Source organism: Thamnophis sirtalis, unplaced genomic scaffold, assembly GCF_051295495.1.
Source record: "Thamnophis sirtalis isolate CommonGarterSnake01/CBP01778 unplaced genomic scaffold, rThaSir2_p1.2 scaffold_6, whole genome shotgun sequence".
Classification (NCBI taxonomy): Eukaryota; Metazoa; Chordata; class Lepidosauria; order Squamata; family Natricidae; genus Thamnophis; species Thamnophis sirtalis.
In genome coordinates this window covers 19,521,209-19,537,819 of record NW_028261386.1, presented here as the reverse complement: position 1 = coordinate 19,537,819, position 16,611 = coordinate 19,521,209, and the positions used below count along the sequence as shown (strand labels likewise).

The 16,611-nt window shown below is 41.1% G+C and overlaps 1 protein-coding gene across 2 annotated transcripts in view; it reads left to right on the top strand.

The window, feature by feature from the left end:
- Positions 1 to 13,310: 13,310 nt before the first annotated feature.
- ABHD11 (abhydrolase domain containing 11) overlaps positions 13,311 to 16,611 on the top strand; it is a 10,519-nt gene continuing 7,218 nt past the window's right edge. The window contains exons 1-2 of one of the 2 annotated variants that reach the window (XM_087717324.1): positions 13,311 to 13,518; positions 15,994 to 16,129. In XM_087717324.1, coding sequence (XP_087573450.1) covers positions 13,397 to 13,518; positions 15,994 to 16,129 — 258 coding nt within the window. In that variant the 5' untranslated portion in view covers positions 13,311 to 13,396. Of the gene's footprint in view, positions 13,585 to 15,993; positions 16,130 to 16,611 lie in introns of both variants that reach the window. The other variant, XM_087717325.1, reaches the window with a different exon arrangement.

Genomic DNA, 16,611 nt, shown 5'->3' with positions numbered 1-16,611 from the left:
TTTTATTGTACATAGCTGAGGGTAAGCATGATTTCCTCTTTTATTTTGTATATATAGTAAGTTACAGTGTGTTTCCTTCTTTGTTCCCCCCAATAAAACTGTTTGAAAAACCAACCAAATCTTGCATACTTAATTATTTGGGAGTTGGCAAATTCCATTCTCCTGGGAACAGTGAGCTGTACTATCGAGTCCCAAAGAGATCCATCTTTCTCTGCTGGTGAACATTTTGTTCCCTTTGCTCCACAAGTTAGTTTTGTCATTATTATCTTTCCTCCAATGTTCTCTCCTCCCCCCTCGCCCCGGCAACATAAACAACGCTTTGCTTGTTTTATGATCACAACCCTGCCAAGAGTCAAGAGACCATTGGGGGCTTGACGGAAGCCAAGTTTTTGTTTAAAAATATGAGCTCAACTCTGAACGTGGCCAACAGCAACGGTCGTGAACATTCTGGAATGGGGAGAAAAATCTGTGTACGGTCTGCACAAACTGCTAGAAATTGATTTTCGTAACATTAGTCTGTACCAGACTGAAAGTACTCCACAAGAGACTGATGAATAAGGTAAAACGGGGAGATTAAGTAGTAAAGATAATGGAATAGAATAGCCGTAGGGGATTTGCTTCTCTTATTTCAAGTCGCTCTAAAAATTGTCATTGTGAAAATACAATGGAAACATTGGATAGAAGATTATATTAATATGCCAGTTAGCTAGTTCAGTTGGTAAATGACAAGGAAAGTCCGTTTCACACCAAAAATGTAAATTAATCTGCAGAACCCACTGCAGTGGTGGGTTCCTACCGGTTCAGCCGAACCAGTAGTGGTTTGGCGGCCTGGGTCGCTGGAACCGGCAGTGACTCAGGCCTGCTATGCCCCTGAATCGGTTCTCCTACAGCGCCGCCATCTTAACTTTCAGTCCTGTACATGAGCATAACAATTTTCATTGCAGAAATGTAATTTTTTTTTCCATTTTTAAACATTTTACACATGCACAGACCTATTTATGTGCAAATGTGCCTGCGCAGCTCATGTCTAACGTATGTGAATGAAGCGTGCGCAGGCACACAATTTTTTTGCACGCACTGAACCGCCAGTAATGTCGGCAGCAACCCAAACCTGACCCACTGCCACAAGATCCAGAGATGGCCAGCAAAATGACTTTAACAAAGGCTTGATAAAGCATGGAGAATGAAAAGCGAGCATTGTCCATGCAAGTTAAATCCAGGCACAGATCAAACTGCTTCTGGCTATCTAAAATAGTGGAAACAGACACCAGTAAAAAAAAGCCATCATGGCCCAGCTCACAAGTGCATTTAGACTAGAATGAGCTAGAAGGGACCTTGGAGGTCTTCTAGTCCAGTCCCCGGCTCAAGCAGGAGAACCTATATCATTTTAGATAGGTGACTGTCTTGACTCTTCTTAAAAACCTCCAGTGATGGACTACTCATGATTTCTGAAGCTGTTCCATTGATTAATTGTCCTCACTGTTAGGAAGTTTCTCCTTAATTCCAGGTTGCTTAGCAGCAATAGCAATAGCAATAGCAGTTAGACTTATATACCGCTTCATAGGGCTTTCAGCCCTCTCTAAGCGGTTTACAGAGTCAGCATATTGCCCCCAACAACAATCCGGGTCCTCATTTTACCCACCTCGGAAGGATGGAAGGCTGAGTCAACCTTGAGCCGGTGAGATTTGAACTGCCGAACTGCCGAACTAGCAGTCAGCTGAAATAGCCTGCAGTGCTGCATTTAACCACTGCGCCACCTCGGCTCTCTCTTTGATTAGTTCCCAACCATTGTTTCTTGTCCTGCCCTCTGGTGCTTAAATGCATTTAATTAGATGAGGCCAGTTTTGTCTAATCAGGCCAAATATATTCTTCTAAAAGCAGTTATTTAATGAGATTCAGCAATAATATATTAAATTAGATCAGCATTTCTTAATCTTAGTAACTTTAAGATACGTCGACAGCAACTTCCAGAATTCCCCAGCCAACATAGCTGGGATATCTGGGGATTGATGTCCACCTATCTTAAAGTTGTCTTGGTTGACGATGCCTGAATGTAGATGAGGGGTGTCCAGTCATGGTTTGGTGGGGAATTCTGGGAGGTGAAGTCCACAGGTCTTAAAGTTGCTAAGGTTGGACACCCCTGATGTAAACTAAAATGCCCGTATATGGAGAAGGCACTTGGATTTATCACAAGCTTCAGCTCAGGTTATTCTCTTACAATGTGTATAAGCTCTTTGACCTTCACACAAGCATCTGAGTTCCAAAGAAACATCTCCCCTCCCTTTGGCCTTTGCACCCAGTGGGGTGACCTGAGTCAGAAGAATCCCTCACCCCAGTTCAAACCATATCACTTGTTACTGAAGTATGATCAGAAGCGAGCAGGAAAACTGGCTACATTAGGCAGGAAAGCAAAATGGGAGACAAATATAACAGACAGACAGACAGACACACACACACACACACACAAACACACACACACACAATCACTGAGCTGATGGTTTGGATTTCATCTCTGAATGAGAACTTCTGTTCTACCTATGTGGGGTAGAAACACATAGTCCTCTCCTTTCTAAGGCAGTGGCTCTTCAACCGTTTGATCCAACTACCCATTTTTTTTGTTCTCAAACAACATCATTACCCCCCCCTCAAAAAAAACACCCAACATTGTTTTAATTTATACAAGTATCTCTGTATCAGCAATCACAAACTGGATTCTCAACTCACAAATAAGCAATTGTAAAGTGCTCCATTACCCTCAGGATATGCTTAAATTGCTCCCACCTCTCCAGGATAATTATTCCCCAGTTTAAGAACCACTGATTTACATCACATTCATTCCAGGACTTTCTTATACTATGTTTAAAAAACAAACAAACAAATCCAAACTACAGTACCTTATGAAATTTAATCCAGAACTTTATTGCTTATTAAGAAAAGGCATAAGAATTGTTCTTATGTTTGGATTGGAAACCTATCTCCCATCTTGCAATTTATAAGCTGCTTGCGTTGTTTATTTATTTATGAAATAAATTTATATCACTGCCCATTTCACACTGGGAAATTGACAATATTTAAAAAATCCACCACATAATAAAAACTGATTTTAAAAAATCTCACCTCACCTCACCTAACAGCAAGTACATGATCAACTCAGTCCTTGATCAGCTCCTTCTCCATTTGTGTCCCCAAGCTTCCTAACAAATCCATGTTTTAGGGGGCTTTTGGCAAAGCAACAAGGTGGAAACTAACGATGCCTTCGGGGGAGGGATGATGTGCTACAAAGAAAGGGTCACTACCAAGAAGGCTGTTTTTCGTATATGTCCCGCTAGATATACAGTACATTCCTAATCAATGGGACCCGTAACGTATATTGCCTTCCCATCCTAGCAAACCGGGTGGAGGTAATACAGATAGTCCTCAACTTATGACCACAATTGAGCCTGGAATTTATGTTGCTAAGTGAGAAATTTGTTAAGTGACTTTTGCCCCTTTTTACGACTTTCCTTGCCACATTCGTTAAGTGAATCACTGCAGTTGTTAAGTTAGTAGCACGGTAGTTAAGTGAATCTGGTTTCCCCATTGACTCTGCTGGTCAGGAAAGTTGCAAAAGATGGTCACGTGACCCTGGGGTGCTCATATCATAAATATGAGTCAATTGCCAAGCGTTCCAATTCTGATCACGTGACCATGGGGATACCGCCGAGGTCATAAGTGTGAAAAATGGTCATAGGTCACCATTTTTAGTGCCGGGGTAACTTCAAGCCGAATTGCTGTAAGTCGAGAACTACCTGTAGGAGAGGCATGGTTCTCGATAACCTTGGCATGCTCAGAAGCGTTCTTCAGTGTATAGTTACTTTACATGGGCCATTTGCTCTGCTGAGAACGCTCCCAAGAGCAAGTGGCCAGTGTTTTCAACTCAGGCGTGAACGGGGTTTTGGTTTCTCCTTAACCTGCAGAGTGTGGCTCAAACCTGTTTTCTTTCATTCCCTCATGAGAAAAGTTTAGATCTCCGGCAGCTTCTCACTTGCTTGTTCTCATGCAGGATTGGATTGAGCAAGCTTCTGTTTATTTTCTCCTGTTCCTGGTTTTAGAGAGAGTAACACACAATCCACACCCTTCTGCTTGGCTTGGTTTACCGGCTGTAGATGAAGAATGAAACAAACACTGCAAACTGCAGAGGCTGGGGAAGAAATAGAGACGTTTCAGAGGGCAAGATTACCAGGGGAAAGGCAGCAGAAGAAAACGTCTTTCTTATCCCAATACACTTGGTGGAATTGTTTTGCCCCCATTATCTTGGAATAGCATTCCCAAATCTGGTTGCTCCAGTCCAGACATATTGGCATTGAGATTCCCAGTTACCATTTTAGCAGTGTCTTCCACCACCATCCCCTCTTAATTAAATGCTTCCAATCTTTCCTTTGGCACTAAACCAAACTTTAATCACTTTTATTATCTACCATTTCGTGGATAGCAACGAGCAAACACGATAAATAAATGCTTAGCACTACATAAAGAATTGATTTCATGTGATTTTTGAAGCAAGATCTTGGCATATACTCAGCTCATTTGCATCTCAACATTCCCACTTCATTTTTAGAAATGAAGACTGGACTGGTTCTTTTATCCTCTGCTGTGCACAGGGTTATAGTCTATCTCACCAGCACTGGCTCTTTGATATGTGTATTCTGTGTGAACGTGCTAAGCAATACAGAATAAGAGAATTGGAAGGGATCTCTGTCCCAATATCAAGGACCTTGGAGGTCTTCTAGTCCAACCCCCTGCCTAGGCAGGAAACCCTATACCGTTTGAGACAAATAGTTGACCAATCTCTTCTTTAAAACTTCCAGTGTTGGAGCATTCACAACTTCTGAAAACAAGTTGTTCCACTGATTAATTGTTCTGTCAGGAAATTTCTCCATAGTTCTAGGTTGCTTCTCTCCTTAATTAGTTTCCATCCATTGCTTCTTGTCCTGCCTTCAGTAAGACATTGGAACCCTGCTATCATGTCGCCCCGGCCCTTCTTTTCATTAAACAAGACCAATTTCAGCAAACGTTCTTTGTAAGTTTTAGCCTCCAGTCCCCTAATCATCTTTGTTGCTCTTCTCTGCACTCTTTCTAAAATCTCCACATCTTTTCTACATCGTGGCAACCAAAGCTGGGCGCAGTATTCCAAGTGTGGCCTTACCAAGGCATTATAAAGTAGTATTAACACTTCACGTGATCTTGGTTCTATCCTTCTGTTAATCAGTCCTTGGGGGTTTTTTTTGGGTAGCTGCAGCACATTGCTGGTTCATATTTAAGTGATTGTCCACTAGGATTCCAAGGTCCCTCTCACAGTTATTACTATTGAGCCAGGTATCACCTATACTCTACCTGTCTATTTGATTTTTTTCTTGCCTAAATGTAGAATCTTACTTTTTCACCATTGAATTTCATTTTGTTAGATAGTGCCCAATGTTCAAGTCTGCCAAGACCTTTCTGGATCCTTTGGAGTGTGGACTATTTCTGCTAGCTTGCTGTCGCCTGCAAATTTGATGAGTTCCCCATCTATCCCCTCATCCAAATCAAGCAAGAATAATAGGATACCCTAATTTGATGTCTTCCGTTTTGTTCTAAAATTGGAGCCTGCCTTTTTGTACTTTCCAGGTAGTCCTTGCCTTACTACAGGTAGTCCTTGACTTACTACAGGTAGTTCTTGACTTACTACTAGAGAATTACAGTTGTAAGTCATGCCATACCACACCCAAATGTACAACCTTTTTTTTTTGCAGAAGTCATTAAGCAAAAGTCATGATCATAAAGTGTACACTGCAGTCATAAAGTGAACCTAGTGTTTGCAATGAGCATTCTTCACCAGAAACAGAAGTAAATGCTACTTGAGAGACCGCCTACTGCCAATAACCTCCACTAGGCCGATACGATCCCATAGATTAGGCCTCCTCCGAATTCCATCGGCCGGCCAATGTCGGCTGGCAACTACCCAGAGGAGAGCCTTCTCGGTGGCTGCTCCGACCCTCTGGAACGAACTCCCCGTGGAGATTCGTACCCTCACCACCCTCCAGACCTTCCACGTCGCCCTTAAGTCCTGGCTGTCCCGACAGGCCTGGGGCTAAAGATTTCAACCCCACTCGAATTGTATGACTGTTGTGTTTTTAATGATGTATTGTTTTTTATGTTATGACTTGTTTGTCCTCCCTCCCCTTGAGTTGTGAGCCGCCCTGAGTCCCCCCAGGGAAAAGGGTGGCATACAAATAAAGCATCTCAATCTCTCTCTCAATCAGCAAATAAATTCTAAATCACAGTTATATGATGGTGGGATGCTGCAAACAGACACAAATGCAGGCCCCAGCCATCGGAACTTTGAATATGGGTCATGAGTATCTTTTGGGGAGTCTCTTGTAAGTTGAGGACTACCTGTACTGTGAATCCATTATTATGCACCCTACATTCTGGAATAACAGAGAACAGGTCTTGACTTTCTTCTATGTGGCATTCGTTTTATTTGTACTTATTTGTACAATTATTTACAATTACTTGTAGAGCAATATATCCAACCTCAGTCTTTCCTTATTGTTACAAGAAAGCTTCTTCAATTTCTTGCAGTAAGCTTTAGCTTTTAGTGCCTGGCCATCGTTGCTGCCAGCCTCTTAATCCTTCTTAGAGTATCCTGCCCAAAATTAACAAATTATTTGAAGGTGGCAATAGGAGAAACTGTTTAATATCAAAAGAAGCTAAAATATTGCTTTCTGGGATATGGAAATCATACATTCATTTGCCTTTTTTCTGTAGCCACATTACACTTCTGTTTGCAATATCTGGAAGCCAATTTATTAAAGGTTTTAAAAAAACATTAAATCATTTATTTTAATATATATTTGTTTGCTTTATCAACAAGAATAAAATGCAAAACAACAACAAAAGACAAGTGCGGCCCTGAAGGAGTCTTGGGCACATCTATCATTCAGCCTGTTCACCCACATATTGTGTGTTAGTAGCTTTATTGCAGTTAATGGATTATTAAAGATTCTTATAAAGATACTTGATGAGGCATGATGGCGAACCTGAGGCACGCAGAGCCCAGTGGTGGGTTTCAATTTTTTTTAGAACCTCTTCTATAGGTGTGGCCTGCCCTGTGGGAGTGGCTTGCTGGCCATGTGACTGGGTGGGAGTGGCTTGCCAGCCATGTGACTGAGTGGGAGTGGCTTGGCGCTTAGCAACCCAAATGTTGGCTCAGAAACTCTGGCATTGAAGTGTGCAAGTCTTAAAGATGTCAAGTTACAAGACCCTTGCACCCCTAACCCTTTAGAAAAAAAAAAAACAGGGATGTTCAAACTTGACAGCTTTAAGACTTGTGGACTTCAACTCCCAGAATTCCTCCTCTCGCTCTTCATCTTGATGATGTGCGGACGGGCGGGGGGAGAGAGCTGGAACTGCTTCTAAACGCCACTGTAGATTTGTGAAACCTTTTCTATAGAAGAGGTTAGAACTGGCAGGAACCCACCCCTGGCAGAGCCCTCTCTCCTGGCACACACACCATCACCCCAGGTCAGTGGTGTTTCTTTCATGAGCTTGTTTTTCTGCAAACAACGAAACAGAAACTCACAAAAGAAAAAGATCTTACCTCTTGCTGCACTGTCGGGGTTGAGATGCCCCGCCTCCTGCCGGCCAGCTGGTCTTCAGGTGTTCTCTGTTGCGCATGTCCGTGGATGCGCACATTTGCACATATCCACGTACGTGCATATTTGCACATCCACACAAACCTTTTAGTTTGGGCATGTACCCATGAGCGTTTGGGCACTCAGTGCCTAAAAGATTCGCCATCCCTGCTCTAGATCCTGGTTACATTTTTAATATCTTTACAGAAGAATCAAAACCAAGGTTGATTTAATACTGATGTATTTGTTCCTTGTTTGTAAGGGATTCCCAAATCTGCCTCCTTCCCAAGTTTCAAACACTTTGGCAGGTCACAGGAATTGCAGAAAGGAGAAGAGAAATGTTATGTTAGGGAAATTCTTCTGCTTACTATAAAACGTTTTATTTGCTCTCATATCAAACATTGTTCTAAAAGGCCCCACCTTTGTCATAAAATGTTTTATCTACAGTTAACATCAGCAACTAAAGCCAATTAAAAAAGGCATCAATTGCGGTTCCAACCGAAGAGTTTTCTTAAAGATCCAAAACAAAGCAAAAACAGAAACTTCCAACCTTTCCATGTGCAGAAACAAGCTTAGATCAGTGGTGTCAAACTCGATTTCATTGAGGGCCGCATCAAGACTGTGTTTGACCTTGAGGGGCGGAGTGGGCATGGCTAGAGAGGGCATGGCCAGCTTGATGTCACTTGTGTTGGGGATGCCCGTAGTGGCCTGAGAGCTCTGCCAGAGAAAATGGGCTCCCAAGCTCAGTTTTCAGCTGCAACGGCCTCCTGCAAAGCAAAGCCTCTGCCAGCAAAGCCGGAGCTCGGGAGGGCTCTCCTGAACTCCATTTTCACTAGCAGAGGCACTGTGAGCCAGTCCTTCACTGTTTCCAGGGTGGCCCTCCAGGCCAGATCTAAATACCCCTTGGGCCGGTTTGACACCCCTGGCATAGATGGACAGAGTACAATGATGGCTCTCACGTCTTCTGGAACAAAAGGGGATGGCGGGGTGGGATAGGAGGAGGCAGCAGAAAAAGAGAGAATGATGTCAAAGAAACAGCAAGGTTGAGCAGAGAGCTTCTATGATTACGGGCAGCTTACGTTCCACTTAATGAGGCATGCAAATTTATTGTGGTTATACTTAACTCTGGGATTAGGATACCAATGAGATGACCTCTCTCTGAAAATTATTTTCTGAGAATTTCCCTAAAAATACTATTTTCCATACTTCCTGGAGAGTATTCTGTGAAACAGCCTCTTCCTGTCCCTGTCTGCAGACTATCTACGGAATAGAATCACTGAAGTGATTTCAGGTGGTAATGTGGAGCTGCCCCAATATATCTAGGTTTAAAGAAGGACAGCAACGGGCTTCCAACTACAAGTTTACTAATTTCTCAAAAGGTACAAATAAACCATTCTGGATTTTACCCTCTCCCTCTGAATCTCCAAATCCTGTGTGTACATGTCCATGATCCTTTCCCAATGACAAATTGCTGTGTTAAACTCTTTCTCATTTTTACTATGTTCTTTTTTTGTAATGACTGGTTAAGGACCATAATAAAAAAAAATGATATTTTATTTGACAGGTCTATCACATGATCAGAAGCGCAGTTCAACTCAAGGATAACTTTACCTTGGATGTCCTTCTTTCATAATAACGTATGCATTAACCTCAGTTGAATTTTCTCACAAGGTAATTTTCCATGAAATGTTTTTGATAGTGTGGTTTCAAAAGCACCACAAACTAGATGGCTAATTTTGGGAGTTCACTTTCTGCTTAGATGTAGCACATAGAACGTGCTCTAAGACTTTCAAGTTTTTCCCCCCAACCTAATGCTTTCCAGATACATTCAGATTACAACCTACAAAATTCCTAGTACTGTACACTCTTGCCCAATTTATTGCTTTTTAGGGGGGTGAAAAATGCTGGTTATCAAGAGCCAATAAATGGGAGGATCAGCTATCAGTTGAGCCAGGAGGAACCTGTTCTGGGGCACGTAACTCTGTTCAGTTGCTAATTGCACTTAAGAAAGGATAGGTGGCAACCAGTTAGAAGTGGTGGAGTCTGTCCTCACCAGGACAACCGACTGTTCTATACAGCTCACTTCAGCACGAAGAATACGTTTGTGATTGCCACACTCGGTTGGAGCACATGACCGATACCAGGACAGATGGAAGATACTTGGCCTCAAGCCAACTTGCTGCCTGGCTGTAGTTTAACTCTTCACCAGTCTTCATAGGCAGCAGTTCTAATAAGGAACAATGGTGTGTGAGGACTGGGAAGGAACACAGGTCTCTGGATCTCTTGGATGAGGAAGGTCTTCCATGTTTTTGTCACTATCTTCTGTTGAAATTTGTGACAGGATCTTCATCATACCAAAGAGCAAAGAGCTATTTTCCAGGTTGTGGATGGCTTTTCTTTTTTGACCTGTGAATCAGATAGCAACTAAACAAGAACAGAATGAGTCTGAAGATTAATGATCAGTAGTTCTGCAGTCATGTATAGTAGTTGTTGGAGTTCCAGATATTTATTATTACTTATTATTTGTTAATGTCACAGTCCTGTGGTAAAAAATAAAATGGGTATATGAATTGGGGAAAACACGTATGCTATTATGGAATCTCTTGGCTGCACAGAATAGATGTGGTTTCAGAAGTCACATTCACATATTCAGAGGCAACTGTATTATCACTATTATCTAATTAAGTTCACACCACACACAAAAATCAGGTTAACAAACTGTAAGTGCTGCATTCACATGGCACATGAGGCAAACCACTTAAGGTTCAACAGGATTGCTTGGCTAACATAACATGCTAAGGCAGTGGCTGAATGTCCACAAAACACTGACCTGTAAATTATCTAATTTAATTTTAACCTACTTTAGCAGGTTGTATGAACCAGACAGGTTCTGTAAGCTTTCCACAGAAAAATGATTTAGGAAGGAAATTTTAAAGCTTTGCTGTGGAAGGAGCTGATAAGTTACAGAGAGACTAAAAAAATATTACACACTCTTATCAATCAGCTTCCACAGCACCACAATATAAATTGGGCCAGTAAAATGTGTGAAAATTTAATGTACAGCAAAACAGCTGATTTATGAAAATGAGCAAATAATAATTCTATAGGACAGGAGAAGAAATGTGTGTTTATTCCTTCTCATATTTTCAGCCTCCAAAGACTGCAGAAGGCATTCCATTATACATATAAATAAAAAGGGGTATTAAACTCAATAGAAGCTTAGTTCAATCTTTACCATTGAATTCTGATGGTTGATTGCTGCAATCATGGGAGGTCATAAAGCCAAAAAAAAAGCAAGGTGCCTGCATGTAATGTATGAGTTTCAGACTATTGAGGGAGGTAACTCCATACCTGGATTAGACAGAGATCTAACCATTTTAATGCAGTCCTTACAATGTTTATAAGTCAGCCAAATCCTTCCAATAAACTTGCAAATAATCATGACCATTCCAAATACTGTGCATTCTCACTGCACAAGTAGTTCCATTCCAAGCAAGGTACTGATGGACAAATCCCTATGTTTTTACAGTTTTTGAAGCAGTTTTCCACTTTTCTTGTTCTAAGATTGATTTCCCAATCTAGTCTACACTTTTAAGATTTTCTGGTGGTCTCAAATTCTTATACTAATCAAATCCCATCTTGCTTAGCTCAGGCAATAATTGGATGTGTGCTGCCACCTGCTGAGAAAAGCTCTTAGTATCCAGTTTATAACTCCCTCCTGAATTAAAAAGAGGGAAATAGAAATGAAAATTAGGATTACCACACCTTTAAAGAGTATAAAATTGTACCTCTGATTTATATTGTGCTACATGAAAATGGTAACACAGAGAATCCTGCTTCTTTGACAATATGTTTTATTTGTGAAATAAGTGGCATTAGCTACTATCTATTAGCTATTTCTTTCTTTGAGAAAGAAAGTCAGTTTAATTCCATATATTATTGTCAACCGCTTTGTATATAGAAAGGCAGAAGCAGGAAGAATTTTCTGGTTTTTCCCTCATGCAGGAAATGACTAATGATTAAAATAAAGTGGCCTCTGGCTTGCCTGAAAGCTATTAATATTTATTATACTACTAATCCAGTCAATAATTAAAATCCTCTGGGTGAACTAAGAGTTAGTAAAAACATTTTTATATTTTATGTATATTAAATAAACACACAGTAAATAGCATCACAGACATCTTAAAGCCTGCATTCATTTTTATGAATATGGATTGGTCTTGCAATGCTGAACAAAACAGTCAATACTCAAATGATTTCCTTTACTAGAACATCTTCTAGAGATAATGGTGAATGAAAGGGCAAAGGGAAGAACTTTGAACAATCACATTTGATTTATTTATTTTTTTGGTATTTTCCTAGAACAGTGGTTCTCAAACATTTTGGTCTTAGCATTAAATGGAATTTTAGACTTCATTATTCACCTTTTAATAAAGATGATATTAGCATTTTAGCATGGCATCCAAATTCCTTTTTGAAGTTCAGGAAAACATGTTTTCCTTTTAACTGAAGTTATTTCTTTTTCAGCAACTAAACAATAGGGAGCATAATTTGGAGATCTTTGAATACAGCCACTTCTCAACTTACAACTGTAAGGAATAAGATTAAGTCACTATAGTTGTAAGTCATCATGACTGGAAGTAATTTTCCCGTAACCAGGATCTAGAGCAGGGATGGCGATTCTTTTAGGCACTGAGTGCCCAAACGCTCATGGGTACATGAGGAACATGTTGGACATTAAGTAAACATTGCAATTGGTAAACAAACATGCTGGTTTCATCTAAATGGGCATATTTTGCAGGAAACTGACAAAAAACCACCACAAATTGTGTTCACATGACCATGCCACAAACACTCATAAAACTGACCCGTCTGACATGCACTCATCAAACATTAAGTGAGACTTAACTGTGTATACATGTAACTATATTAAGAAACATACTAATTGGACTGGAAGAGGGTGACAAAACCTATTAATTTGTTATTTGAGGAATATTTTCTAGGATCACAGTTTTTTATTGTTTAATTCTGAGGTTTAATAAATATCTTACTATTTGATTTGTTGCTTTCTGGCACATTTTATACCCCATAAAAAGGTTTGATAACCCCTCCCCCATAGATGTTTGTTTGTTTGTTTGTTGTTTTTGCCTGAATTATTTGGTCATTTGTATTTTCATGAGAGACTTTTGAGAACTACTGGGGATAAACATGAGATTGGGAAATTGAGTATCTTGCGGAGCAGAGCAATGGCATCGCACTTCAGGACCGCGGATGTATTTGCCTGCAATCAATAGGCAGGGATATTGCCTATAGGCTTCATCTGACTTGTGGGGAATCATTTTTGCTATCCATCATAACGTTTTCCGGGATATTTTATATGTATTTTACAAGTTTTATTTGAAAAAAATGTTTTGTGCAATTCCGAAACTTGGCTTTACAGTATTAGCAACCAAACACGAAAAGGGATATTCGTGGCTCCCTCTGCTGACAGATAAACGGCAGTGGGCGTGTCCCACAAAGCCGGAAGGGAAAAGTATTACTTTCTTCCATGGCGGAGGTGAGGAACGGTAGGGCCCTTTTACGACTTGTGGACTTCAATTCCCAGAATTCCTGAGCCAGCATGGAACTCACCCGTTCTATGGCATCGGTACCTTAGCAACCGACCCGGAAGTAGATCTGTGGCTATGTCCCTTCACTAATTTTAGTCTCTTTGTCACCTTGGTGACCGCTACGCCCGGCCAATGATGCTTCGCGCTCTTGGCTTTCCGCCTTCTCCTTTTCGCTGGCCGCGAGCCCAAACACTCCGATGCCGCCTCAGTATCACAGCCCGGGAAAGAAGGGGTTTCGCCAGCCGCGCCACCATGTAAGAGTTCGGGAAGGGAATGGAACTTGGAAAGGGGAGAGCGAACCTCCTGGAAAAGCCTGGCAGGTGCATGAAGCTTTTCTGTTTCCGGTTATGTCAGGATCATGGACCGGATGTAGTCATCATAGAGGTAGAAAGGACAGGCTGTAGACCAGTGTTTTCCAACCTTGGCAACTTGAAGATGTCCGGATTTCAACCCCCAGAATGCTGGCTGGGGAATTCTGGGAATTGAAGTCCAGACATCTTCAAGTTGCCAAGGTTGAGAAATACTGCTGTAATTATACATTAAAATGATGGCATCCCAATAGTCTTCCCTTTTTCGGCTGTCAGCTGTGATGGGGCAGCAGAAATGGTCTCCTTGAAAGTCAGGCCAAGCCTGACCTAGGCAAAGGAGAAAAGAGCACCCCATATTATTGCCATAAGCCCCCTCATATCCTGGTCCCCGCATCAGAAGAAAGGGGGATGCTGGTTTTGGATAATGGTGGCTTGTTGGAGTCCTGTAAACTAATCCTACACCACAGTTAACAAGTCAGCATATTTCTGTTTCCAGCTGTAAAACAATGTTTCGTATCAACCTAATATTTAAAGCAGATCAGCTTCAAATGGCATCTCAAGGAAAAGTTAGACATGGAAGTGGATATATGAATACAATTAGATAAACAACATTTTAAAGATTTACCAACAATGCCATATTGCTGTTATTACAAATGTTGGTGTTTAGTTATAGTTATTCTCTTCTATTGTTCTTAAATATAATAGTTTGACAGTTCAATATGATGATGTCTGATCTGTGTCAACAGGAGAAAGCGATGCATCTTTCATAACTGCTTTTGTTTGATCCTAGAGTCTCCTTATACTTTTAGGGAGGCTTTTAGAGATTGTTCCTTAAAATGAAATTTGGTGCCCTTTTACCTGGAATTTGTGCAATGCCCCGCTGTTTCCTGTCTGAAATACCTGTATAATGGTTATCAATTTGGTTGTAAAAACCTATAAAATTACTACCGGTAGATGGCAGCATACAGATGCAGAATATTTTCAGAAGATTCTGTTTTTAAAATGCTATTTATTGATTCCTTTGAAATGGATTTATGTTGAGAGTAAGCTGCCTCAGAGACTCCTGAGAGCATCAGTAACCAAAATCTTGTTTATGGTTTACTTATTCTACCTTACTGGTCCTTATAGAAACTTTCAATTTTGCAAAGAAACCCACAAGCAGGGAACAAGTAAAATGACTTTTTTTTTTTTACAAGAGAAGGTGACGAAGGTAAAGATGAAGAAGGTGAAGAACCTTCCTGGAGATTCTTTTTAGCTAATAGTCATTCATAAATCTGTCCTTACATTAATTTGTGTTTATAAACTGATGAAAGAAATGTCCTTCTGGGTTCAGCTCCAAGTGGGGAAAAAGACACTAGAGACATGGAGGCTGCCTCCCAAAGACCCATTAGATCACACAGATTAGGCCTCTTCAGGGTTCCGTCTACTAGCCAATGTCATCTGGCCACTACCTGGGGGAGGGCCTTCTCTGTGGCGGTTCCGGCCCTTTGGAACGAGCTCCCCGCAGAGATTCGGACCCTCACCTCTCTCCAGGCCTTCCGAAAAGCCGTTAAAACCTGGCTGTGTCGGCAGGCCTGGGGTCGATGAGTTCCCTTCCCCTCTCGAATCATGTGGCTGTTGGTTGTTTTAAATGCCTTGTACTTTTTGTTGTAGTTTTTGTGTTTCCCTTCCCTTCCTTGGGTTTGTGCGCCGCCCTGAGTCCCGCCAGGAATAGGGCGGCATATAAATAAAATGAACCTCGAACCTGCTTGGAAATATGGTTTATTGGTGGACAGGTCCACGTGGCTTGAGCCCTGAACAGAAAAGGTGATCACATGCTTCAATGTTGGTGAAGAAAAGAGAAGGAAGGACTGAGATGCTGAGTCCCTGGTTTGATCTTGAGCTTGTATTCTGATTGGTTGTCAGACTCCCATAGGGCCATGCAGGGGCAACTCTCTAGGCTGTGTTTTGAATCCAGGTTTGGTTGAGTTCTCAGATGCCATGTGGGGAGTTGGGTAAGGGGCCAATATTATCCTGCCTTAATCCCTTCCCCCTGGAGCTGAAGTGGAGAAGTCTTTATTATGTAAAGGGACTAGCTTGGCCTTCTTAATGGCCCATTGACAAGGTGGGGATGGGTAGGAAGCTACAGGCAGCTATTCTGTCTTTTAAAACATGTTTCTTTCTTTTCACATCCAGATAAATATTCTGCCTTTTCAATATTTCCTAGGATATTTCATTTTTCTGGGAGAGGGCTGGGTGATAACTTCCTACAAAACCTTGCAAATCTTGCTACCATGAAAAAATTATGTCCATGGGATTGTAACAAGGAGGGTTTCTACATATCTCTGTTACTATCTGCCACTTTGTGGTCATCCACATTTTTGCAGTCCGGGCCTGCTAGCCTAACCATCAACTTGATCATGAATTTTGTTTCATTTATAGGCCAGTGCCTCTATCCTATGCCATTTTTGATGGACCCTCATCAGAACCTCCACTTGTTTTCCTGCACGGGCTGTTTGGAAGCAAATCCAATTTTTCATCCCTTGCAAAAAAGCTAGTGCTCCAAACTGGTCGAAAGGTGGGTAAAAGGTGTATGGTCAGCCAGAAAAGGGTTGCTACTGATTTGCAAGTCAGTTGCTGCCAAAAACGAGCCATTTTTATGTTGAATACTGTAGTCAGAAGTTCTTTTGCAGGATTTTGTATAACTGAACAGAATGTTCTGAAATATTTTTCAGTCTGTCTCAGGTGAGCCATAGATTTTTATGTTTTTTATGCAGCTCTAAACTCAATACAACAGAGAGTCTTTGTTCTTTCTACTATCTCTTGCTGCAGCTTCATCATCTCTACTGTCTCATAAACAACCTCAAAACATTCAGACAGGATTAAGATAGTGTTGCAAAGAAGAACAAGGGGAGTACATGTATATAAGAGAAGGAGGACGTTAATCAAAAACAAGGTGTTGAACCACAAGTCATTAGCTAAATAAGAAAGTAGAATTGGTCTTATCTGAACTAAGAGTCCTCTAGATTTCTCTCATTAGATTTCATGCTCTGAGACAGT